Source organism: Amphiprion ocellaris, chromosome 3, assembly GCF_022539595.1.
Source record: "Amphiprion ocellaris isolate individual 3 ecotype Okinawa chromosome 3, ASM2253959v1, whole genome shotgun sequence".
NCBI lineage: Eukaryota > Metazoa > Chordata > Actinopteri > Pomacentridae > Amphiprion > Amphiprion ocellaris.
The window spans coordinates 26,986,580-27,013,945 of NC_072768.1; the positions used below are offsets into that span (position 1 = coordinate 26,986,580).

The 27,366-nt window shown below is 40.2% G+C and overlaps 2 protein-coding genes and 1 pseudogene across 2 annotated transcripts; 2 read left to right on the plus strand and 1 right to left on the minus strand.

Moving 5' to 3' along the window:
• Nucleotides 1-4,539: 4,539 nt before the first annotated feature.
• Nucleotides 4,540-10,815, plus strand: LOC111581541 (hyaluronidase-1-like). Its single transcript, XM_023289754.3, has 4 exons — nucleotides 4,540-4,584; nucleotides 6,768-7,710; nucleotides 8,310-8,399; nucleotides 10,293-10,815. The coding sequence occupies exons 2-4, from the start codon at nucleotides 6,796-6,798 to the stop codon at nucleotides 10,620-10,622; spliced, it is 1,335 nt and encodes a 444-aa protein (XP_023145522.2). The 5' UTR covers nucleotides 4,540-4,584; nucleotides 6,768-6,795; the 3' UTR covers nucleotides 10,623-10,815.
• Nucleotides 10,816-15,111: 4,296 nt separating this feature from the next.
• On the plus strand, nucleotides 15,112-19,858 carry LOC111581547 (hyaluronidase-5-like). Its single transcript, XM_035957038.2, has 4 exons — nucleotides 15,112-15,215; nucleotides 17,585-18,548; nucleotides 19,038-19,127; nucleotides 19,210-19,858. The coding sequence occupies exons 1-4, from the start codon at nucleotides 15,196-15,198 to the stop codon at nucleotides 19,618-19,620; spliced, it is 1,485 nt and encodes a 494-aa protein (XP_035812931.2). The 5' UTR covers nucleotides 15,112-15,195; the 3' UTR covers nucleotides 19,621-19,858.
• A 1,545-nt stretch (nucleotides 19,859-21,403) lies between these two features.
• On the minus strand, nucleotides 21,404-27,023 carry LOC129348246 (uncharacterized; annotated as a pseudogene).
• Nucleotides 27,024-27,366: the final 343 nt, after the last annotated feature.

A 27,366-nucleotide genomic window follows, 5' to 3' on the forward strand; every position in this document is an offset into this window, starting at 1 on the left:
CTGCAGCTTTGTAAGGGCATTAGTGTGGCTACACATTTTTGGTTGTCTTCATAAAGTACATCCCAAGATGAAAACAGAATTGAACCTTAAACAAACATCAAAGTCACTCTAATCTTTCCACATCCAAAACAACAGCAATCCGCCATCTGGTTTCTGTCTAAATACTAAGAGAATGAAAAGAGGAAGAGATGTGACCAGGGAGATTATAGTCTTTGCTTTCTCAGAGGCAGTGACACGTGAAAAGTATGACACAATCAAAAACCCAAGAATGTTTCTTCAGAGGAAACAAGTGAAATACAGATACTCTTTAATAGTTTTGGAAGAAAATTAGTTCCTAAACTGTTTAAAAATGCCACAAATCTGATCAAATCATTCAATTATTGATACTGACTGGGCAAGACAATATGTAATTTATATTTCTCTGTCATTTTGAAATATGTCTTGCACAAACTGAATTCAGTTTGTCAAAGGTTTGTCTGATTAAAACTGTTCAGCACATTTTTGGGGTCAGATGTTAAAACCTGAAAAGCTGGTGAGCTGGTGTTTTCATTTGCACAACTGACTTCCCCTCTTGACGTCCCTTTAGTTTGCCCCTAGTTATGTTGCTATAGGCCTAGGCTGCTGGGGAACCTCTCTTGATGCACTGAGCCCTTCTCTAACTACCTATGTATTTACTATATATACCATTATTGCATTACATTCACTCTGTTTCTTTCTGTGTCCTTTCTCCGAGTGTCCCTGGTCCCAGAGCTGGATGCTTCAGATGTGTGGCTGTGTTTTATGGTGCTTGTGTCCCACCTCCCACCTCTCTATCTCTACCTCTACCCCTCTATCTCTACCTCTCTACCTCTTCTGTCCCTCTCAACCCGCCCGGCCAGCAGGCAGATGGGTCCCCCCACATTAGAGCCGGGTTCTGCTCGAGGTTTTTTTCCCTGTTAAAAGGGTGTTTTCCTTGCCACTGTCGCCTTTTGGCTTGCTCTGGGGGTCAGGCATATGGGTTCTGTAAAGCGTCTCGAGACAATTTGACTGTAATTGGCGCTATATAAAAAAAATTGAATTGAATTGAATTGAATTGAAAAGCCTCAGACAAAAGGGGGATGCTAAGTTAAGTCAACAGTGTGAATCTATAACACTGACAGCAATATTGTGATATGAGGCACTGCTGGTGTAGCACCAAGTCTCAGCAGGTGTGAAAAACAAGTAAGAAATTATTTTTAATGTGGAAAACTGTAATAAAAGAAAAAAAAGAGAAACATTTGAGAGAAATGTGGAGTTTTTTTTACAATGAGGCTTTGCACTTATTCAGCTGTTTCTGTTAACAGAACAGATGACTAAATGAAAATTGGGGCGTTCTAAAACTACTGGTCAAACATTTTACAATGCTCCAATTTTTCCAATTTTTGGTTGAAATTCAAATAGTTCAAGTATAATGAATAGCTTGAAATGGTACAAAGGTAAGTGGTGAACTACCAAAGGTTAAAAAAAGGTAAGGTTGCCCAAAACGAAAAAATAATGCAAATTTCAGAATTATACAAAAAGGCCTTTTTCAGGGAACAAGAAATGAGTTAACAACTTAAAGCTGGTCTGCAGCAACGGAGGTTGATCAAGCTTTGAAAGTTGGTACAAAATCCTACACGTGTCCCAACTTTTCTTGATTACTTACAACCCTCTCTGTCTGCATAAAAGTAGTGTTGGAACACACCATGGCACCTTATCCTCCAGAGCATTATTTGAGCATTATTGTACTGCAGAAAGTAGTGTTTTGCTATTAAAATGGAGAGGAAAAGGGAATTAACAATAAAAGAGAGACAGACCATCATAACACTTAAAAATGTAAGTCTTTCCTACAGAGAAATTGAGATGAAAGTCGAGGTGTCAGTGAGTACAGTTTTCTTCACCATCAAAAGGCATTCAGAAACTGGAGGAAACTCTGACAGGAAGAGGTCTGGAAGACCCAAAGCCACAACAGAATCAGAAGAAAGATTTCTGAGAGTCAGTATCTTGGTGATGGGCAGCTCACAGGACAACAGCTTGAAGCTCAGCTTAATAGTGGTTGTAGTAAGCAAGTCTCAGTTTCAACTGTGAAGAGAAGACTTGGAGTTGCAGGTTTGACCGGTGGAGCTGCAGCAAGAAAGCCATTGCTAAGATGTCATAATAAGAAAAAGAGGCTTGCCTGGGTGTGAAACACCTCCAATGGACTACTGAAGACTGATGGACTGATGAATCAAAAATTGAAATCTTTGGTTCATCACGCAGGATTTTGTATGGAGTCAAGTATATGAAAAGATGGTTCCTCAGTGTGTGACATCAAGTGTCAAACATGGAGGAAGAATTGTGATGGTTTGGGGCTGTTTTGCTGGATCCAGTGTCGGTGACTTGTACAGAGTGAGAAGTACTCTGAACCAACATGGCTACCACAACATTTTGCAGCGCCATGCAGTAACCTCTGGTATAAGCCTATAGTGGTCAGGGGTTCATCCGACAGCAAGATAATGACCCAAAACATAAGTCCAAGCTCTGCCAGAACTACTTTAGGAAAAAACAACAAGATGGTAATCTTGAAAACATGGAGTGACCAGCACAGTCTCTGGACTTAAACCCCATGGAGCTGGTTTGGGATGAACCGGACAGAAGAGTGAAAACAAAGCAACGTACAAGTGCCACACATTTATGGGAACTTCTACAACACAGCTGGGAAAAACTTTCTGAAGAATGTGTGATTTCCATTGTGGAAAGAATACCACGAGTGTGTTTAGCTGTTATATCTGCCAAAGGTGGATACTTCAATGAGTCAAAAGTTTAGAATACATTTTGGTTTTGGAAAAGTTGTGTTTTTTGTTTTTTTTTTTTACTTCATTTGTTTATTTGTTCTATGCTTTCATTTCAGAGTACAATGAGCCATTAAAATGCATAATTTCCAAATAAAACTGAAAAAAATTGGGGTATTCAAAAAATTGTGAACGGTAGTGTATATCACATTATCACAACTCAGAATTTTACATCTGGAAATGAAACTAAAGTAACTCAAACTTGCAGCTAAGACAATGAGTTTATGTTTAACAAAAGTATATCTTTTGTTTGAAGCTACACCCCTCATGAGAGCTTTTGCTATACTGCTGCAGCCACGTGATGCCCAGATATGTGTTTCTTCAATATGGCCACTATGACTCAGGAAAGAGAACTGCCTGACTCCTCTGACATGAGCTGCATATATAAAACACCTTTAATTGTGTTTTCATACATGCAAAAAAGACAAAAAAAACTTCTGGTGATCTTTAACCTGAATGCAACCAAAGCTAAAGAGTATGTGTGAACAAGTAAATTATGTTTTAAAGTAACTTAATTTGATGAGCTAATCTAGTCTGCTAAACTTGTTATTTCAAAGTGATAAACTCAACCCAGTGGACAGAAGAGGACTCCACCAGATCAAACAAAATCTAAATGATAGCTGCATTCTATTTACCTCATACTTCAGTGCTACGGCAATGAAAAAGAGATGAATTAGGTAAAGGGCAAAAATAATGTGACTGTCAAAGATAGAAGCCACTGTTTCCCTGTATATCCCATTTCTAATACAGCAGCAGGCACCCACTGTTTGAAGATGATGAAATTTATTGTACAATACACCTGTGAACTGGACGACTCAGCAACCCAAAATATGGACATATTTTATTTTATTACACTGTTCTGTTGTACATTGTTGTAGTTCACTGCAACTAAAGATGAAATACATGTGTTTTTCTGTCTGTAAGCATGTGGATGTAAACAAATATTTGCTACAATATACACTACCATTCAAAAATTTGGAGTCACCAAGGCAACTTCATGTTTTTCATGAAAACTCACATTTTTATTCATTTGCTAACATAATTGCATAAGGGTTTTCTAATCATCAATTAGCCTTTCAACATGATTAACAAAATGTAGCATTAGAACACAGGAGTGATGGTTTCTGGAAATGTTCCTCTGTACCCCTATGTAGATATTCCATTAAAAATCTGTCGTTTCCAGCTACAGTAGTCATTTACCACATGAACAATGTCTACACTGCATTTCTGGTTCATTTAATGTTATCTTCTTTGAAAAAAAATGCTTTTCTTTAAAAAATAAGGGCATTACTAAGTGACCCCAAACTTTTGAATGGTAGTGTAGTTTTTAGGTACTGATGCACTTAGAATGCATATGTCAACCCATCTATCCATGTCTGTACCTAAGCTTGCATAAATACATTTAAAAAATTATGTGTACCTCATTTTATTAACAAATTTTCATATTGTTTTGGTCGCTTCATCTAAACACTCTCGGATTAGTTTCACAAGGTTTTCTTATGTTTCTTTGCTGCTTTGAATTTTAAAAGTAAATGTCAATATAACGAAACTTAAACTATTAACTGACCACTGAACCGTCAACACAGCTGCTTCAAAATGTGGAGACGTGGATTACTAGCATTAGCACATTAGTCAGATAAAGATCGATCAGAGTGAAGAAACTGTTTCCTCCAACGCATGAAGCAGCAAAAACCCAGAGGCTGACAAGTTTCAAAACAGTGATCAGTTCTTCACAGGCCACTGAAGAGCACAACAGGTAGGAGATGATGGTTTGTCATCAAAATATATAGAAACTGGAAAATTATTTTAAATTTGTATCGGCATTATCAAGTCAGACAAATTAGATTGTTTGACATATTCATATAATGTGGAATCATTCATCTGAACATCTTTCAGATTAATGCAAAACTTTATGGAAATGTATGATCGGAAATCTTTTCATTGCCAGGCTGTGTGTCTCCACAAAATATTAAGTCTATGGGAAATAATGTCATATTTATGAAATCCTTACCAACAAACTTTTTCTTCTTTCTGTGGAATAAAGTCCAAACTTGTGAGGTGGCACACTGGACTGTATTATATTTAAGTGTGTTCCTCATGTTTCACCCTCCAAGTATTACTATACATTATATATTATTGGGGTAGACAAAATTATTATTAGATTAGATTATTATTTTAAAAAAGTGTTGTTCAGTAGATCCACTATGGCATCAATGATAGAGTAAAAATGTCTTCGTTCTGACAATGTGAAAAATGCTGACAATGTAGAAAGTTTGTAAAAGTAGAATTTATGTCTTATTGGATTTTGCAGATTAACCAAATACTGTGGCCAGTTAATGTACACATACAAAAATATGTGCCTGTTTTATTTTTTTAATGCAATTTGGGAATTTTGTCACAAAAGTTTTCCAAAAAACTAAATGGGTCAGCCTGTAAGAGACTGGATATGTTGTTCTTAAAGTATGTTTGAAATACATTCTATAAATCATTTAATCCTGCAAAAGAAATAAAAACTGACCTGGGTGAAACATTTTTCACAAATACTTTTTTCTTGGCATCTTAAATAATGGGTGGCTGTGAATATTTTAAGGTCAAGCAGAGGAATGACATGCAGGAAAGCCCATCAGGATTTTAGCCAGAGGGTCATTGCTGACAACTTTGGTACCTATACTCCCCCCTCCAAAAGTATCCAAACAGCGAGACCAATTCCTTTATTTTTGCTGTAGACTGAAAACATTTGGGTTTGACATCAAACAATGGATATGAGACAAGAGACCAACATTTCAGCTTTTATTTCCATGATCTGATACACAACTTAGAAGATAGCATTATTTGTAATGGAACACCAAATATTTAGGTAAGCAGTATTGGAGTATTGGAATAGATAGACTTAAAATAGATTAAAGTGAATAAGACATCATATTTAGTTGCAAAAACTGCATCAAGCCTGTGACCCACTGACATCACCAAACGTTTGCATTCTACTTTTGTAATGCTTTTCCAGGCTTTCATCACACCCTCTTTCAGTTGTTTGTTTTGGAGGGTTACTCCCTTCAGTCTCCTCTTTAGCAGGTGAAATGCAGCTCTTTAGGATTGAAATCTGGAGATTTACTTGGCCAGTCTAAAACCTTCCATGTCTTGCCCCTGATGAACTCCTTTGTTGTTTTGGCAGTGTGTTTTGGGTCATTATCTTGTAGCATGATGAAGGATCTCCCAATTAGTTTGACTGCATCTTTCTTTAAATTAGCAGACAAAAAGTTTCTGTAGACTTCTGAGTTCATTTTGCTGCTGCCATCATGTGTTACATCATCATTGGAGATTAATGAGGCCATCCCAGAAGAAGCTTTGCAAGCCCAAGCCATGACATTACCTCCACTGTGTTTTCACAGATGAGCTTGTATGTTTGGGATCATAAGCAGATCCTTTCTTTTTCCAAACTTTAGCCTTTCCATCACTTTGGTAAAGGTTCATCTTTGTCTCATCAGTTCATAAAACTGTGTTCAGGAATTTTTGAGGCTCATCTCGGTACTTTCTGACAAATTCTAGACTGGCCTTCCTATTCTTGCTAATGAGTGGTTTGGTACGCGCCTTCACCACTTTTTGAAATTTATTTCATTGCTAGTGTGTAAACCTTTTGGAATCAGTAACTACATTACTACGAAGGAAATTTGGCTTGTTCAGCTGTCTCATAGGTTTATTTTTATTAATCACTGTCAAACTTTTAAATGTTTTTTAATCCATGCCTACATCATTATGTACCTGCTGTGTGGTGTATTGTCCACACAGCAGGTCCATAATGATACACTAACAAGTTTAGGATAGTACTTGATATAGTGAAGCCTCAATGTGGTGATGGAGACGGTGTAGTTGGAGTAGATGTCAGGGATTACATTTAAAATAAACTGAAGCTAACTTCTTTTTGCTGGTGTTTATTTGTAGTTGACCCTCTTTGTCCAGAGTCCTCACGATGGCGTCACCCTTCCTGTCCTGTGTCGCCCTCTGTGTCATCATATCTGTCACCTTAGTCCTTGGTCTACCACCTACTGAGCCTCCACTGATCCATGACCACCCCTTTGTGGCTATATGGAACGCCCCCACTGACCAGTGTCAACAACTTCACATCCCACTGGACACGGTAGCCTTCCAGGCAGTGACCACACCTGCAGCTGTTTCAGGTCAGTTTCTCACCATCTTCTACGAGGATCGCCTTGGCCTTTACCCTAAAGTTGATACCATCAAGCGTAAGCGCTACAGAGGAGGAGTCCCCCAAAATGGCAACCTGACGGAACATCTGGCCAAGGCCCAGAATCAAATAGATCACTATATCTCCCAGGATTCCTCTCCTGGGCTGGCCGTGATTGACTGGGAGTCCTGGCGTCCACTGTGGGATCAGAACTGGGGTTCAAAACGTATTTATCAGAAGTTGTCCATCGCTCATGCTCTGCAGATGGCCCCATTTCTATCAACAAAGCAAATTTCTGAACTGGCAAAGAGCCAGTTCCAGCATGCTAGCCGCCGTTTCATGGAGAAAACCATCAGCCTTGGCATCGGTGAGCGTCCAAGTCGTCGCTGGGGTTTCTACCTGTTTCCCGACTGCTACAACTATGGATGGGAGAAGTCCGGCTACACAGGGAAGTGCTCCATGAGGACCCAGAAGCAAAACAACCAGATGCTGTGGCTGTGGGAACACAGCACCGCTCTATTTCCCTCCATCTACCTTCATCTGACTCTGAGGAACTCCGCCCGTGCTGCCCTCTACGTCCGCAACCGTGTCCAGGAGGCGCTGAGGGTGGCAGCACTGCCTAAACGTCCCTACACGGTCCCCATCTACGTCTACTCCAGGCCGCTGTACAGGGATCAGACCCAGACATTTCAGAGCCAGGTGAGGGTTTGGGTTTATTTAGCTTAATTGTTAGTGAAGGATTTGCTGTGTAGGAGGATTCTTAACACTGCCAGTGACAGACTACACAAAACTTTAACACTGGTAGAGGACCTTCATCATAATGGTCAGAATATGAATTCTCATGGTTGAGGTAATAAAATGGTAATAGTTAAATGATGCAATGTTTATGTTGCTTGAAAGTGGGAAATGAACAGCAGCCTCCCATATTTCAATCCAATGGTTTATTGACCCAACCATCTACCTCAAACTCCTCCCTTTGTGAAATTTGTAGCTTTCCAGCAAGCCTGACTGGTTCCCTTATTCCCATCATATTTACTACATTTATTTTGTCACTTGACTGTTAATATACAGTATTTTGTTTTTGGGCTTTTTATGAAATGACTGATGCAGTCAAACACAACACTAAGAGGTCACTTAACAGTAAAACCAAATTATTAACATATGACATTAAGCAAACTGACTAAAGTTGATTGAATGAACAATACCTCAAGGAGTGAAACAAATGGCCTAAACTGAAGAAATTAGTCTGAAAATGTATTTGGTTAAAAAGGGGTTTTGTGTGGTTCTTGTTCTTTCAGGCAGATCTAGTCAGCACTGTTGGAGAGTCTGCAGCTTTGGGAGCTTCTGGGGTTGTCATGTGGGGAGGCACCAAAGACTACAACAACAAGGTAAACATACTTGACAAACTAGTCAGTAAATGCTACCACAATATTCACCTGCCAGCATATACATTGAAAAATAGGCTGTAATCACCTCCTCCGTTTGCATACTGGCCACAAAATTATCCCCCACATCATCATCGTCCCAAAGATGGAAATGCTTGCATAAACTAGACGTGTCACTGAAAGTTTCTGTGCTTGTCTTCAGCCATGATACCAGACTGTACTGAAAACAGGAACACAGATGACCAGGCCTTAAGCAGCAAATCATTGATCTACCTTTGTTTCCTCTTTTAGGAGGAACTAACACTCTTGACAGTACAGTGTGTGTGTCTGTGTGTGTGTTATCTCTGCTGACAGATGTGTGACAGAACTGTTGCAGTTTCATTTGAGCTTTCTGCTTTTCTATGTCCTAGGCTCTTGTTTTGGAACATTATCCTTCTAAAATGTCAGTTCTGCAGCTTGAATAATTTGGCTTCTTTCTTAAAATTAGTTTGCAAAATTCCTCTGTACAATTTAGTTTATGATTTCATTATTAAATATGGCTTCTTCAGCTCCCTCTGATGCTCGCACCTCCATGATTTAAAATATCCTCGCTGTTAGTCTGGTTGGAATTCTCTCTCTGGCTTTCTCCACTCATACATTCTGCCATCAGATTAATGTCATGCTTCAGTGCATGTTCGTCTCTATATTTAATCCTACCTGTCTTATGTTTAAGCTTGGAAATAGTTTTTACTGTATTTCCTTTCCTTTGTACTCCTTTGTCAAATATTGTTAATTACGTTGTATCTGGCAATTCTCATTGATCTTTGAGCTGTTTTTTCTGGCATTTTTTTTCTTACTAATCTACACCTACAGCAACAAGCCCTCCATCTGTTTACTGGACAACAACTGTGGAGAATGGAAGAATTAACAGAACAGCTGTATTGTGAAAGCAAATGTAAAATTGTACAAGATATATGAAATAGCTATGAACTAACCAGTTCCAATGTAATGTTTACGGAATTACAGAATCAGTTATCCTTAAATTCACATAAGTGCCATTAATAAATGGTTTCCATTAAGTCTGATTAGCAGAACTTATCCAAATACTTTTTGTTGCTATTTAGACAGGTATGTTAATGCTTTCCCAAGTGACTCAGACCATTTTTAGGAGACAGTATTTGCTTAGAGTTATGCTTTGTTTATCTTTTGACTAAATACTGGCTAATCTTATATTGGAGTGCATTCGCTCACAAACCCTATGGAACTGTGTCTGTAGTTTACAGCTACTTACACATGTACACGTTAATGTTTTTGCTCAACATAAAAGGCTGGTTGTATGCAACCGTTTGCATCACTCTTTTTGAGTTATGACATCCATCCATTACCCCGCTTAATCCTCATTAGGGTCATGGGGGCTGGAGTCTATCCGAGCTGACTGAGGGGGAAAGCAGGGGACACCCTGGACAGGTCACCAGTCTATCACACTGCTACACACGGAGACAAACAATCCCACTCACATTCACACCTTCAGATAATTTAGAATCACCGATTAACCTCGTCATGTTTTTGGACTGTGGGAGGAGCCCAGAGAACCTGAAGAAAACTCATGTATGCACAGGAAGAACATGAAAACTCCACGCAGAAAGATCCCAGGAAGGCCAGGACACAAACCAAGGGTCTTCTAGCTGCAAGGCGAAAGTGCTAACCACCAAGCCACTGTGTTGCCCGCTGAGTTATGACAACTGCCAATAAAACTATATTCATCTAACAAAGAGAAATTAGCTTTTCTATTGCAATCAGTGAAGTTTTTAATTACCACTTATTTAAGGAGTGTTGGCATAAATATAAAACCTTTTTTGTCACAACAAGTAGGTGTATACCTGAGTCTTACCTGTAAGCCTCTCTCTGTCACGGCAGGCTTCCTGTCAGTCTCTGTCTGAGTATCTGACATCCACCTTCAACCCGTACATTGCCAACGTGACAGCAGCTGTCATGCTGTGCAGTGAGACCTTGTGCCAGGGGAAGGGCCGCTGTGTGAGGAAGAACTACGACTCCGATCACTACCTGCACCTAAACCCTACCTACTTCAAAATCCTGCGAGCTGACAAGAAGTACGTGGCTGTTGGTCTCCCTTCTGCTGCAGACCTTGACGCCTGGGCTGAAAACTTCATCTGCCAGTGCTACGCCAAGTCCAGCTGTTATCCCAAACTGGTGCATCCAACCTCAATCAAACTCATCTGGGTTTAATCTGGGAGGAGAATATAATGTTTCCAGAAGGGTGTCCTCTGAAGATCTGATCTGAAATTATCTACATTACATTAAAAAAGCTTTGTTTCTATTCAAAATATTCAAAAAATGTATGTGGAAAATCAGATATCAGACAAATTCATGATTTATTTGAACTGCAAACCCAAAGGCTCCGAAATAAATGCTTTCCTGAAAAGAAGTATTTGCTGGATTTTTTTCTTCTCATCCTGGCTTCACTGACAAATCGTTGGACTAAAAGCTGTACTAAACAGCAAGAAGTGACGAGCAAGTTAACCATCATTCTGGCAACTATTGCATGAAATTCGCTCACAAATATAAAATAACTAGATAATATAAAATAACTAGTCTTCGATCAATATTTTTGAAGTGAAATATGCATGGCCCTTTTACACAGAAATTGGTCATAAAGTGTGATTATGATTAGGATTAATATCAACTACTAGCATACACAAAATAACCATTTTGTCTCAAACAGAGCATCCACCTTGGAGTCTTGATCACTCTGTGGGGATTTTTTTTGCCATGACCAGCAAATTAACTTAACTAAGTAATTTTCCCCCTTACAGAGTCTACTGTAGTCTGTAAATGTTATTTTATCAATATGACCAATCTCAGTGAAAAACCTTAACTTTCATAATGCTGTGCTGGATCAAACAACTGAAGACAGACACTATTGTTCAAAATTTTGGGGTCATTTAGAAATGTCCTTACTGTTTTTCAATGAAGATAACATTAAATGTATCCGAAATACAGTCTAGATCATGTGCATGTGGTAAATGACTATTCTAGCTGGAAACGGCTGATTTTCAATGGAATATCTACATAGGGGTACAGAGGAACATTTCCAGCAACCATCACTCCTGTGTTCTAATGCTACATTGTGTTAGCTAATGGTGTTGAAAGACTAATTGATGATTAGGAAACCTTTGTGCAGTTATGTTAGCACATGAATAAAAATGTGAGTTTTCATGGAAAAAATGAAGCTGTGTGGGTGACCCCAAACTTTTGAATGGTAGTCCTAAAACAAAAGACTCCATGAATTTGTCTGCATAACTTACATGTTCAAAGAAAAACAGGATGATATACACTCTTTGGACCTTCTGCTTAATTTCCCAAATCAGATATTTGTGTCAGGTCCAGGCCCCACTTCACAGGAAAGTGTTGAACGTTTTAGCCACCGAGCTTCATAGATAATAAAAGTCTGTTCTGAGAGCTACAAAAAGCCATTACAGAATAGCTGGAGTTCATTTAAACAAAGAGGGGGTCAATATGCTTACTGCCAGCTCGCCCTGTGACCTCCCACACTTCACTAATATTTGGAAAGATTTTCTGTTCAGGACAATGAGGGAAACTTCATAGATCATTCCTAGCCCACACCTCCCTCCTCGCTCCCACAGATCTCTCACATAAACTAAGGTGACAGATAAAAAGGGCCTGACAGCATGCCATACTGTGGCATCAAAAGTTCCAGCTTATCTGTACAAAACAAAACAATCCACTGGCAATCAGCATTACAGGGTCTGCTGACATCTAGGGTGAGCTGGACGTCTCCTGTCAGCACAAATCTCGCTCTGCTCAGCAGGCTGCTGATACAGCACAGATAGTGAGGAACATTTCCAAACTCTGATGTTTCTGTTGTGATCAGTGTCAGGAGGAATATCATGTTCAAGTATTTAATGTAATTCACAGATGCTTTATCTTATCTAATTGTGTGGCAACCACAAATGTGTCAGACAATGTCTTTAACTCACTGAGCTGTTTTAAATACCAGGTCTCTGACTTGCAAGGTCCTATTAAATCATGATTTTATTGTCCAGAGAAACCTTGCTTTTTCATTTTTACTGAAACTTGGTTAAATGATAGAGTGGCAGTCCTTATGAAATCAGCTCCCTCAGTCAGATGATGCAGGAAAGAAAGCATAGTACTTTATTTGAAGTTCATTGCCAGTGCAAACAGTTGTCATGCAGGAAATCAGATTCTTTTGTCTATATTGCTTAAGTTGACATTCTCTTGTATAGCCATATTAGGGACTATTTATAGACCCCCAAACTTAGTGGGCACACTGATGATTTTTATTGAATTACTGTCTATCACGAGCTGATTTCATTTGTGTTTTTATAGTATTCATATAATCACAAATATGGCAGTGCTAAAGATTTTTCTACAATGCTGTACCAGTAGGTCACAGACTCTACACATACTGGAACTAGAAAAGCACTCAGCAAGTGCAGTACTCTGCCAAGGCTGTTAATTCCCCAATATGGCATTGTCAGAAATGCAGTATTTAAAAAAAATAAATACAGCAGTTTTTTTATTAGCTATTGATGATCACAAATCCCGACAATATAGAGTATGGCCATTTAATTAGATATAAAAACACAAACAATATGACATTGTGGTGAGCACAGGTGTGTGTTACGCATGTGTACATTTTGTACGGATACCGAATTGCATGACCTAAATATGTAGTGGGCGGCGGGAATTCTCAGAAACACCCCCACAATTTAATCAATTGTTCCTTGTGTCATTTCCAACCAATAAGTCCCAATAAATTAGCAGTGGTGGATTTGTAGTAGGATCGCAATCATGTGATCCTCAGCAGACAGCTGACGCGGTGTTCACTTGTAGTCATGGTTAAAGTGACGCTGTGCCACTGCCACGTCTTATTACTCCGCCACGTTCCTTGGCAGAGTAATAAAGTGAAGATTACTTCATAAATGCTCAAGTACAGCAAGTGGATAAATGGATGGATAGATGGATGGATGGATTACTGCATTGACTAAATGAGTTGAGTTAATTTTTTTTATTAGTAGTACTTAAAAATGTTCCTTCCTTAATAAGGGACATATTTGCAATCTTTTTTTTCTCACGGAGGCCTTTGTATTTCTGAGGTTATGATTACTGATGGTGGCCTAACTGATCTTTAGTGTTTTCTTTTAAAATGACTGCCTCCATATAGAGCAACAGAATTAAAACAGAGTTAATCAAAACACCTGTATGGTTTTCAACCTGGCTTTTACACATGAACCCACTGACTAACACAACAGCAACTAGAAAAGCACTCAGAGAGCGCAGAACTCCACCAAGGCTGCTCACTCGTTGTATGATTTCTGATGGATGAAATCTTTACAAAGTTTGTGGTCCGCAACAGATTTGTACTAGGATTGCAATCATGTGATCGTCAGCAGGCAGCAGACGTAGTGTTCACTTGTTAGTCCATGTTTGAGTAATGTTGCCAATGGACAAACAGACAAACCAATGCCGATCATCACATAACTCCTTCACAGAGTAATAATTAGGGCATGTTAACTCCTTAAGTCACTACAGCTGCTTCCTGTGGGTCAAAGAAGAGATTTGAAAATCTTATTATAAGTTCATAAAGCACTAGATGTTTTACGTCTAAACATGCCTCTGAATTACTATATGTTGCAAAGTATCCAGACCCCTCAGGTCACGTTTGTTACACTTCATAAAAGAGATTTCTGAGTTGCCTCCATTAGCCATGGCTGGGATGTTTCCATAGAGGTACAGGACTTTCTATTTCAGTGAAAAAAGAGCCCACAGTGAAAATAAAAATGCAATAGGACATAAAAATGTTTGGAAATTGCTTGGAGTTCAGAGGGTAACAAGTTTAAGTAAGTAAATGTTTAAGCGCATGCGCAAACAGTTATGATACCATCTCATCAGTAGATATTTTACTGACTTGCATTATTTACTGAAGAATTACCCTAACCAACCACTTGCCTCAATCTTGGTTTAACCCAGTCCTTATGTTAAAATTTATTGATTTACAAGGCACTTGCTTTTTGCTGCAAGAATGTAGGCAGGTCTCCACAATGTGCCTGTGAAATCTGATTTATGTCTTCACAACTTGCACAGATTGCACTCATTCATGTGAATGTTATGTGCTTTCCTTTCAAACAATTTGAGCAGAAGCAAAATAAAAACTCCCTATTTGTATCAGAGTTGGTGATTTTAAAGAACTCTCCCACAGACTGTTATTGATTCTCTTGGCAAACTTAGATGTAACATCTTCCCTTTGTTACATGAAGATTAAACCGGAAATGAGCCAATACCAAGACAAACTTGAACTTGAGCTCTGGAAAAGAACCAGCTGAGCTGCTTCATGTGGCTCATCATCAGTGATGAAACCAGTGGATTTCTGTACACATTTTTTCAGTACATTTCCAACCACAGATGACCAGTTTCAAACTCCCACTTGGTGTATCGCATGTCTGGACAGAAGCCTCAGACGTGAGTGACAGAGTGTCCACACATTGTCCTCATGCTGGAGCTTCCTCAGATATCCTCCTCCGGGCGGGAAGGAGGGAGGCTGAAAAAACATCAGGGTGACCCAATAAAAACACAGAACACCTCAAGGCTGCAGATCACGCAACTCTGACAAGTCGCCACAAGTGTCCCGCCCGTAATTCAAGCTTGTGCAATTTAAAGAGGAGCTATTCAGACTCCCAGAGGAGAACCAAGTTATAGTATTTATGTCTAAAAGGTAAAAATTCTCAGGACTCATCGAGCGTGCTGTGTGGATGGCAGGATGAAGGACTCCCAGAGCAGGTTGGTGCTTAGTTAATGACATCTCATTAACCTGCCTCATTTCAGTTCAAAGGTTTATTGACAGCTTAACCTGAATATTGCTGCGGTCATGTTTACCATCAGCTCAGACTCATTTTCTACCCTAAATCTGACCTGACAGAGGTGTAATTTAACTGTCGAATTACAGAAGTCATAAAACTGTTAGACTGAGCACTCTCCTGGGAGCTGCCTGGAGACAGAAGGACTGTCTCTAGGTGATCCTGTGACCTTGAGAAGATACTGACACTGTACACAGTGTGTAAAACTACAGTGAGCACTGTATTACAAGTTGATGCTGGTCTGGCAGAAATCATTCATTGCATACAGTTTAAGTTTAGCTTGAAAAAATTGTCAAAAGTGCAGAAAAGAAATGTTTTGGTAAGACATTAAAAATATGACTGTGTGAGACACCTATCTATAAAAAGAAGCAAATGCATTTGTTGAGGTTGTTAGGTTTTGATTGGTCTTTGTGTTTGGAGTGTTGACATACAATACAATACAATAACTTTACTAATCCCCGAAGGGAAATTCAATTGTCTGGGTTCTCATCTGTTTACTTTAGAATTAAATAGTCTAATTGCTGATGGTAAGAAAGATTTTCTGAATCTTTCTGTCCTGCAGCACAGGGATAGGAGCCGTCCACCACTGATGTTTCGTTGTCCACTGAGGCAGATATGAAGTGGATGTCTATCGTTTGTGTGTGACATTGTCACACATGAACAAGAAACATCCCACAGATGCATCAGCATCAGTGTAGATTTTGCCTGATGGGCGGATATTATGTAGACATAAATTTAAAAAAAAATACATCATTTTAAAATAAATTATTATTTGTCTAATACATTTTTAAAACTTTTTCGTTTTAAATTTGTTCTACAGAAAAACTGGTTGAATGACATTTGTAGAGGCCATGTAAATATATACTAAAATTACAAATATATTACTTGTAGAATTTATGTGATAAATTACGGTGGCTGAGAGGTGCAAACCAAATTTACATAATGCAAAACACTTTTACAAGTCCAAAAACACTTTTACAAATCCAAATGTAACCGGAAGGGGAATGTCCCAACTCCGGGGTTGAACCGGAAGTGACAACGAGGAGCGGCTAATGCAACTTTTGGTTGTTGTTGATGGTGAACCAAGGTGGACAGCGAGCGGGTGATGTTTTGCCCGTTTTGTGGGGAACATATGAACCGATTGACGCGGTTTTGTTTTTCGTGTGGTCGATCTTTAGAGTGTTTAAATGGCGCAGATCAGACCAACAGAGTGCATTCTCCTGAAGCAATTTAATTCAGGTAAATCACTTACATTACACAAAAGTAAAATAATTAACTTATACAAACTAAAATGATGTAACATATTGTTACCTTCCTAAAATAATGACCTAAGTCATGTGGGGACTTTTTTTTTTGTCTAAATCATCTCCTTATGACTCTGGCCACCTCTGGAAACATCAGATACATTCTCAGTTGAACAGGTCATGCGATTGTACCCCTGTAGTATAATGGCCTTGGTCAAGGTTCTGCGTGGTGTGGTTCAGTTTTTTGCGTTTTCTGAAAACCCCCCAAAAATTACTCGGGCCATTATTTTAAGAGGATGTCGATATTACAACAATCAGATATTGGTTTATTTATCTGAGCAGACCCAATGTCATTTAATTTTCATAAAATAAAAAATAAATTTAATATTGTATTATGTATTTATCTTTAAATACATTTATGGTCATAATAGAACAAATTGTCTGCACATCATTAAATCACAATTATTCATGTCATTTATTTTGTGGATATGTGATTTAAAGTATTTTTAATGTATTTAAGTCAGACAAACTAAAGACTTCTAAGCAGCATTAGCTACCTAATTTTGTTAGCGTTGGCTTTGAACTCTTGCTACTGTAGAAACTTCGTACAGTAATACTGAAACACTATGCGGTACAGTATAAGGATTAGTTCAATAAGTCACCAAACACAACCTCTGGGCACCAGTGTTATAGCGATATATCCAATTATAGAGATATTCAATTTCTTGAGTGATGGAGAAACAACCAGACATTGCCATTCAAGAAATTTGAAGGGTTAAAAGTAGCTAAATAATGCTTTACATTTGTGAAAAGGACACTATGATATGTAAGACAGAATGTTAACTTAGCTGCTGTCTGTAACCTCTTGGATCTGTAAAATATCAAAAGCAATATTTGTGTGACCACCAAAAGATACATATTCACTTGTTTTATTTTTGTCCTGTTTTGAAGAGATTATTTTTAATTGAAAAGATGATATATTTACATAAGAGCTGCTGTAACTCATTTTTAACCTCCATATTTGATTGACATTTCTTTTTCTTCACAGATCTAATTGGTACTCCAAAATGTGCCGAGTCAAGCTGTTCCATGACAAGCACCATCTCTTTTCCATCTTCGTCACAGTGCTGGCCCTGCTGTGCCTCAGCAGAGCCTTACCAAGTACAGAACCTCCCATACTACGTGGCCGCCACTTTACGTTTATGTGGAACGCCCCAACCGAGCTGTGTGACATCCGCTTCAGTATGCCCCTTGACCTGTCCTACTTTGACTTTGTCAGCAGCACGCTGAAAACGGCAACCAATCAAACCATCTCCATTTTCTACACTGACCGCTTTGGCCTCTTCCCCTACGTGGATGAAGACACTGGAGAGATGTATGACGAAGGCTTGCCTCAGCTGATAGACTTGCAGGAGCACCGCGAGCTGGCTGAAGACGACATCGAGTACTACATCCCTGGCAACCGGCGCGGCCTCGCTGTGCTTGACTTTGAGGAATGGAGACCACAGTGGATTCGAAATTGGGGCAGCAAAGACATCTATCGACAGATTTCCATTGAAACGGTAAAGAAGAGGAATGCATCACTGTCTGATGATGAGGCGGAAGAACGGGCGAAGATTATGTTTGAACGTGCAGCCAGGAAGTACTTTCTCCGATCCATCCGAATTGGGAAGACAATGAGGCCAAACAGACTTTGGGGCTACTATTTGTACCCCGACTGCTATAACTATGACTACAACCAGGACATGGTTGGCTTCACCGGAGAGTGTCCTGCCATTGAAAAGGAGAGGAATGACAATCTGCTGTGGCTCTGGAAAGAGTCCACGGCGCTCTATCCGTCCATCTACCTGGAGTTTGTGCTCAAAGACTCTATGCAGGCCCGGATGTATGTCCGCCATCGCATCCAGGAGGCCATGAGGGTGTCAACTCTCCCCAACAACTCCCACTCCATCCCCATCTATGCATACATAAGGCCTGTGTACAAGGACAGTGTTGATGACTACATGTCAGAGGTAAAACACTTCAAAGAGACAGAGCTTTTCATTAACTTTAGGCACAATGTATTTCCTATGTACTGTATGTATATATGCAAAATGCTAATCTTGAGTTGGTGGCTGTGTTGGCCATTTTTATTTAAAACGTAAGGTGCATTAGACCTTTAGTAGTAATAATAGTTTAAATTTCCTATGTCAATGCAAACTGTAACCACCCCAGAGCAACATGAGGTGTATGTTAAGTACCACAGCAGTCTGCACACACTCACTCTTAAGTACTGTTGTGACAAGCGCACATAAAAATTAGATTTTCTGGAAAGCTCTTTTTTGCTAATTGAACCATTATTGCTTAAAACCATTTCTTTTTTGTGAAATAATAGACAAAATGAGTTGTCACGGCTTATTTTAGCCATGAATGTCAGTGATGAGTTTTGCTTAACAATTGAAATAATATGGAAGCATAATTTCCTGCTCTTCTCTAATTGGCTGACTGTCTTGTTTTTGTAGTTTGACCTAGTTAACACCATAGGAGAAGCTGCTGCTCTTGGTGCTGCTGGTGTCGTTTCCTGGGGAGACATGAATGTCACTGATACAGAGGTAGAACATGACACCGCTTTGTAACTTTTAGGTAAAGTCCTTTTATTCATGACCTCACTAACACAATCCCCCAATCCTTTAGGACTCCTGCTTTGATGCTCGCCATCATTTGGACCATATCATGAACCCATACATCCTCAATGTATCCACAGCAGCACAGCTCTGTAGTGTAGCACTCTGCCAGGGCCAAGGTCGCTGTGTCAGGAAGCACTGGGATGATGATGTCTACCTTCATCTTGACCCACGTCGCTACCACATTCTGCAGCAATGTCGTAGTGGCCCACTGACTGTGACTGGTGGCCTCTCGCAGGACGACATCAACTGGTTCAACCATAGCTTTGACTGCATATGCTATGACACTAAACCATGTCGATCAGTGCTGATGCTCAACAACATCCAGGAGGCATTTGTCACAGGGAATGGACTTGCTGACAGGGTGCATCCCCTCCTGCTAGTGGTCATACTAATCTGTCTGAACTACACTGTGATGTGAATATACATGAAAGCACAAACACCTGTGACACGGAACATGTGGCTGCCAGCAGTGAAGAGATAATTCCACCGTTATTTAAGCAGGTTGTTCATTTCTTTTATTATTTCTGACTATGTTTCCTGCATCACCATCAAAGAATATTTATTTCATTTGTTTTGATTTCGCGGGGCATTTTTTGAGATTGTTGCAGCCTAAAATGCCTGAATTCGTGACAGCTTTTCTAAAAAAAAATTTGCAATCTAAGTTGCAATGTTTTAAGCATATTTGTTGTGATGAAATTGCAGGAGACAGTGACAATTGCTAAAAAGTTGCATTTTTTCAGCTTTTAGAACATGTTTCAACATTCTAATTGACAACATTTATTCCACTACTAATTCTTTAACACACTCCAACCCGATCGGAGTAATTGATCTAGCTTACGTTCATTCTTTCCATGGAAAGCATTGGTTGGTTTCTTGTGGACAGAGTAAAGAAGTATGGATGGAATCAGATGGAGTCAGTGATTTTAACTTTTGTATGCTCTGAAGAGCAGTGTGGCTCCATTACAAGCTTGCTTCTGGAATGTGTCTCCTTCCCCAGCATATAAAAATGAAAGATGGCTGCCAAACAGAATCACATTTGGTTCCAGTTTATTTTATGCAAACATTGACACCCTCTCTTTGTTACTAGCTTCATGATGGAAACAAGAACCCACAAATCTAAGTAAATTTTTTTCTTGAAATGCTAAAATTAACTGTGCATTGTACAGCACAAAAATTCAAATGATGGCAGCTCTACTTTTCCTCGCAGTAGGTAGGTTACTGTAGGACTCACTACTGGAATTGCACTGAAGGATAACAGGGTTTAAATGTAGAACTGAATGTATGTGTCCTACTCCTGCAGCAGCTAAATGGCATGTGGACGGCAGAGCTGGACAGATGACAGCAGATGGCAGATCACTGACAGTGAGAAAGTAAAGCTGGAAGTGAAACCAGACGTGTTTTCACAGGTATTTCTTGGGACAAAGTTCCCTCTTGGTGTTACCTGTCCTTCTAGTGCAGCAGAGCAGGCAAACACTCACTGGAAGCACAAAGAGGCAGTAACTCTGAAACATCCCAGGCTAGATCTGTACAACCTCCCGCCAGTGTTCACTAGCTGCCAGAGAGGATCTGTTGACTGCTGACTAATGTCTAGCTTTGTGACTGGAGTCTCTGATGGTTCTTTTCTCTCCTCTGAAGATGTGAAATACAGAGATTTAATCTCAGCTCACAAATTTTGCCTGTGAACCATCAACTATTTTCTGGCTGCTGGCGGAAGTTAATTAAGTAGTCTGAAACTGGTTTACACACGTTTGGTTTGGGTCAAATAATACTAGAGGTATTACGGTAGAAATATTATATGCTAATGTATGGAGAGTTATGCATGTGATTTTTGTTGCACTCTGCTGTGCCTGACATCTGCAAATGCGTGTGTGGCAATCTGAAATAGTTTAGGGTTTCCTTTATCCCGAGCACAGGTTCACAGGATCAATTGGGTGCCAGAGCTGAGCTGGAAATGAAGAATTCTTTAAAAAAAAAAAAAAAAAAAAAAAAAAAATTATTATTATAAGTTTTCCAACTCCAGAAGCTAAATACTTACAGCTTTCATTCACAGTAAATTATTTTACAGATACAAATAGAAACAGTATTTGGATTTGCAGGTTTGTGGACACATAAAAAGTTTAATACACACCCTCAAGTACACTTGCCAATCAGAATACACGCGTGCAGATTCCTCCACACATTCTTTAATCTCAGTGCAAACATGCAAATAATACAGCCAAAAAACAGAAAAATATACTTTTGTAAATTTTAGATATTTATATAATCAGATTTTTAAAATATGGGTGGATTCCAGTAAAGTATTGGCAGTACAGTTCATAGTGCAGTGCAAATGATCACAGACCAACATGTGGGGATGTGAGGATTAAATTAAAATAGAGTTGGAATCCAAGCCCACACAAGTCCAAACTATTTCAGATCCCATGAGAAATAACCACAGCTGTATGATATCTGTCACGGTACAAACAAAAAGTCAGTGTTGGCATTCTGATATCTGACACTCACCAGCCATGAACATGAATAGTAATTTTGATGAGACGCATGGACATCACTGGTGGGATACTGTCCAATACGTCTGATTCCAAGGAAGTCTGAGGAAATACACTGTTGGGGTGAAAACACCTTTGATTTTACAGCAGAGTTGTCCCTGCTGTAAAATCATTTAGGCAGTTTAGGCCAGAAATATGTCGACGGTTGGCTTGCAAGTGATGTGTGCAAAGTTGAGTGTTAGATAGCAAACTTGCGCAATGCTACAACAACGTAACTTTTCTAGTATTTAAAAATAAAGTTTGAAAACCAAAGAAATTTGCTAAAGTTATGGTTTTTAAAATGTCCATCCATCCATCCATCCATCCATCCATCCATCCATCATCTTAACACCACTTGATCCTCATTAGGGTTGCGGGGGTGTTGGAGTCTATCCCAGCTGACTTAAGGTGAAGCAGAGGACACCCTGGACAGGTCACCAGTCTATCACAGGGCTTCACAGAGACAAACATTCACTCCTACAGACAATTTAGAGTTACCAATTAACCTGAGGATGTTTTTGAACTGTGGGAGGAAGCTGGAGTACCCGGACAAAACCCACACATGCACAGGGAGAACATGCAAACTTCATGCAGAAAGATCCCAGGAACACCAGGATGCAAACCAGGGATCATGTAGTTGCAAAGTGATAGTGCCAACCACCAAGCCCTTTATTTATGAAGTTCATATGATAATTACAAAAACATTAAATTACGTAAGTACACATAAAATTATTATGGAAAAAGTGTCCTTGTTTTGCTCTGGACACCCACACAGTTGAGACGTCACACTGTGTTCATCCATCCTTTTGTTTCCTTCTTTTGGCTGCAGGTTCTGGGTCCATGTTGCGTTATTCTGCAGCTTATAGCACTTGATTTCAGAGTTCTTCAAAGGCTTTCATTTCTACAGTCTCTAGAGTCTTCACAAGAGCTTAGCTAAATAAGACCTAGATTATTTAATTACACATAAAAAAGCATGCCTTTTTATACTGTCTATAGACTTCCCAATGACTATTATACAAAATCAGTACAGCCATATTCTGGCTGATCAGAACTATTTGGTTGTATGTGGCTAACTGGGGGATGACTGCACTGTTAAAATGTATCTGTGTGGGAACAACAGCTGTATAAAATGGTAGTAAAACAATATGTTGGTGGATGTAATTGATACTGTGTTTCCTCTAGTGGGCTCTACTACTGGTTGTCTCTGGTGGCCAGGATGAAGCTTAGCCCTGGATTGCGAGGGAATTATCGTATATAATGTTAATCATGTTGCTACAACTTAGAGGTTAATCACAGGATGCAGACTATCCTCATTACTTCACTGGAAAATGAGTGGTTTTAAAATGATGATTTTTTTTTTTTTTGAATTGGAATTCTGGAATTTGAGCCTGTTGGTCCACATGGAAAATCTAGTAGAGCAGTTGGATTATTGTATTTCATAGATATGTAAAGAGAGACAACAGGAATTCAGGCAGCTCTGGCAAATGAAGTTTAGGACACGCATTCTTTAGTCAACTCAACTGACATGGAGGCTAAGTCATATGCTCTAAAGCTGAACAGCTGTCACAGGAATAAATCAGGCACATCTTTAGATGTAGTCCTGTTCTCCTTAACACATCTCTGGAAGTGACCTGCCTCTACCCCAAAACATTAATGGGAAGTACAGAGCCCTCCTCACATCAATAAGGTTAGCATGAAAGAATAAGTTCAGCATTCATAGAAATGTTGGAATAAAAAAGTAAAGCTGGCATAAAAAAGAAGTAGTAGCATAAGTTAGCATAGCAGTATTTACTGCTTTCTGTAGCCTGTTCCATTGCAGTAACTAATCAGTCTTGTTCTGTCATCATGTTGTCCTTGTGTGTGGTTGTAAGAACTAATTAAAAGAGTGGAGACAGATGAGCGGGAGGCTGGATCACCTGATGTCAATTACAACCTTCCGATAGAAAGGAATCAGATCAAGGCCACTTTGCCAGAAAGTAGACTCATTTATTGGTCAGTCTAGCTCCTCTGCTAATTCTGCAATGTTGCCATTGTTGTGCTGCCAGTTCTCTGACCTTCCTCCTGTCTTCCACTTGAACTAGCAGTCTCACTTCAGCTTAAGCAGTCTACACCAGAAAGTGCTCACATGCTTTCCAGAATACCTCCGTGCTCCTGCCACATTTTACACCTTAGACCTGTACTTTAAAGCAGGTTAACAACCGCATTCTGGCTACATAGTCTCACTACACTGGTTACCAAATCCTTTAGTCGACCAAGGTTCTCCCAGTCTAGCTATGAGCACGTTCACATAAATGGGAGGGTGTGTTGCATGGGGAAAAATATATGAATATATGAATCTGAATATCTGCTCAAATGGATTTTGAATACTTTGTGCAATATTATTACACAATCTAACTGATATTCGACCAGCAAAAAAAACCATTGTAGATTGTCACTGAAGGCATCAAAGCTATAATTGGAAATATATAGAATTATGTAGTAAACAAAAAATGCGAAATAAGTCAAAACATTTTATATTTTAGATTCTTCAAACTAGCCACCCTTTGCTTTGATTACTGCTTTGCACACTCTTAGCATTCTCTCGAGGAGCTTCATGAGGTAGTCATGCTAACTGCCAGCAATTTATTGAGCGTAGGCCTAAAGGTCAACCAGCCAACACGTTGGGTGCTATATTTTGGTTCAAAGATAACCATGTCAAGTCACTGCAACACACACAACCCTTCCTTCTAGTTGCTGTTACCTCCATAATAAACTAATGTGTCACAGCAAGAATTAAAACAACTAAGACACACATATTGCTACATCCAACAATCACAGCAACAGACTCAAACGATGCCAGCAAAAACACCCCCTCACAGCAAAGTAGGGCATCAGATATCCTCACTGTCAGGGTCAAGAGTTAAAGTTTATCATCTGTCACTCATCTGAAGCTCCTCTACCTTACCTTTTTAACTGCAATATTGTAGGATGCTGATACTCACAACCAACAGCACCGTCTTACACAAAGATAATACCATATTAAAACACAGTTTAGCTTTTCTCTGTGGATCAGAGAAATTCGACTTTATTTCTTAAACAAGATCCTGTCATGACCCTTCGTAGGTTCACATTTTAGTATATTCCAACAAGCTTTGCATAAAAAATAACTGAAAGAAACCATTGCAGCTGAAACGTTCATCCAGTATGCAGTCTAGCTCTATATGAAAAGCATTAGTGTGGGATTATTTATGGGTTCACAAAAGGTATCTTCAGAACACTGAATATTATTGAGTGTGAGGGAAAGCTTAGGCATTTTATACATCCCACAATCCCACGAGTACTTCTCCCAGGAAACAGAAGCAAGAATTCAAGGCTCAGTATTCTAGCCTAACTTGAATATGGGATAGGATTAGAAAGAATACATTACCATTCATAATAGGTGGGTGTGTTAGAGGATGTGACAGTTGTGGCCAATCACATGCTACTTTCATTTGCTGTTATGGCATGTGGACAGTTTATAAATCTGCTGGAGAAGACAACGTCAGCACAGGAAGTTTTTAAATAAACTTTTAAATTTGTTACCCTGCAAGGATGTGGTGCAATGACAGTGACAATGTGTTAAGCTGTAACTGGAGGTTAGAGGACTGACCAGCTCTCCTCTGACAGTCTGAGCTGCACTGCAGGTTTCTGTCCAGCAGGGGGAGGCAGAGCTCTGTTCCTGATCACACTTCAGCCTGTCTGGATCTATGAAGATGTATTCACTAAACCACAGACACATTTCACATGGAAGAATCCGTGTTTCCGCTTAATCGTAGTTTTGTGGGTTTCAGGCCCTCAGGTATGTGCACGATAGACAACCAATTGATTGTTGGTTGATAAAATACATCTCTTGGATGCTCCTGAACTCCTCATGCTCATCAGTGATGTAACCTGGGGTCCTCGAGTGTTTCGGGTCTTTCAACATCAGACATCCTCGCCTAGGCAACCCAGCCATCATTTATCAGACTCGGCTTGCATTCCGGTGGCATTTGCTACCCCCATGGATCTCCTCTCCTAATCCAGAGCCATCTCGAGGCATTCTCTGCTTCCTTTGTGATGTTCTTGACGGCTCTTCTCCTCTCCACTCCGGTGAAGCCCAGTACACTCAAGGTTTTGCAGAGTGATTGCCCCACAAACCCTCTGCAGCCAACCTCAAAATGCAAGCACTTAGTCTTCCAGCCCAGCTTGTGGCAGTCGATGACCAGCTCTTCATATTTGGTCCTCTTTCTCTTGTGGACCTTGTCCAGACGGTCCACCCACAGCACTATCAGCTCCATCAGGATGATGTTCCTTGTCTCCTCTGAAACTAGGAGGATGTTTGGCCTCAGAGTGGTTGCAAGAATGTGCTGGGGGAACTTAAGCTGTTTCTCCAGGTTGACAGACAGCTGCTAGTCCTGTGCAGTTGCCAGGAGTCCTGGTGGATTCCTGACTCCTGCGGTTCTATGCAGCTGTTCTCCAGCCTTCACGAAGGCGATCACCTGGGTGGTGGTACGGGACTGTCTGCTGCTGTTGCTGCTGATTCCCACGCTGATGGCTTCTGCGAGGGGTTTCAGAACCTAGTTGTGGTACCAGGTGTTCCTGGGCTACTGGACTGCAGCTCAGGATGTGCTCCAATGTGCCCCTGCCTGGGCATTGCGGGCAATTAGGAGACTGTTTTGCCCCAGATGGAGATGTTTGATGGGCTGGGCAGAATGTTGTACACTGCCTGGACAAGGAACTTTATGTGCTGTGGTTCTGCCTGCCAGAGACCAGTCCATGTCCATGTGACTTTTCGGTCGATGGCCTGCTTCCGCGTCATCCAGGCACCCTGCTCCCTTAGGCCAACAGCTCTGCTGTTCTTCCGCTCCTCCACCTCTGCCCTCATTTCCTCCTGGAAATGAGGGCAGATGAACTTTATAGATGAGCAAAGGCCAATGTATCCTAGGCAGGATACCGTGTTGGTAGATCCAAGCCTTGAACTTTCCGGGAAGCCCTGACCAGTCCACTGCTCCCAACCAGCTCTCTAGCTCCTGGCAGGTTTCCTGGCAGGTTTGCTGAATCCTTCAGGCTGCTGTTGAACACATTGCCAAGGCTCTTCATTGGCTCTTGAGAGACAGTTGGGATTGGTGTCCCTCTGATGCTAAAGCTGAACCTGTCTACGACTTTGTCCTTTTTCGGCACCAGTGATCTTGATTTTGCATCCTTGCCCATCCAGTCAGTTCCTCCAGCCCTTACAGAATCCACCTGCTCCCTGGTACTGACTCATTGGTAACAATCAGGTCTTCCATGAAGGCCCTGATTGGTGGTTGATGCATTCCTGATCTGGTCTTTGAGCCCCAACACTGAGTTGTGATGATCCCGACCTCAACTCTGGCCACTCTAATGTTGTTGGCTCTGATGAGACTCTCATGTTGAACTGGTTGTAATAGTCCATGATAAATTCCACCACTTGGCCTGGCACATGATGTTTTCTCTAAGGTTGTTTGGACCAGATTGTGTGGGATGGAGCAAATAGGCATTAGCCAGGTAATGCCAGAGCACTGCCGGGTCTCCCTTGTTCTCCCATGCTTCCCTGATGAGCTGGGTCACCACTCCTGTATGCTCCAGGCAACCTGACACTCCAGATATGCCCACCTTTTGCA

Coding starts and splice junctions, on each gene's coding strand:
- LOC111581541 (XM_023289754.3), top strand. CDS start 6,796: ATGGCGTCACCCTTCCTGTCCTGTGTCGCCCTCTGTGTCATCATATCT. Junction 7,711..8,309: donor CCCAGACATTTCAGAGCCAG/GTGAGGGTTTGG, acceptor TTGTTCTTTCAG/GCAGATCTAGTCAGCACTGT. Junction 8,400..10,292: donor CCAAAGACTACAACAACAAG/GTAAACATACTT, acceptor CTGTCACGGCAG/GCTTCCTGTCAGTCTCTGTC.
- LOC111581547 (XM_035957038.2), top strand. CDS start 15,196: ATGAAGGACTCCCAGAGCAG. Junction 15,216..17,584: donor ATGAAGGACTCCCAGAGCAG/GTTGGTGCTTAG, acceptor TTTTCTTCACAG/ATCTAATTGGTACTCCAAAA. Junction 18,549..19,037: donor TTGATGACTACATGTCAGAG/GTAAAACACTTC, acceptor TTGTTTTTGTAG/TTTGACCTAGTTAACACCAT.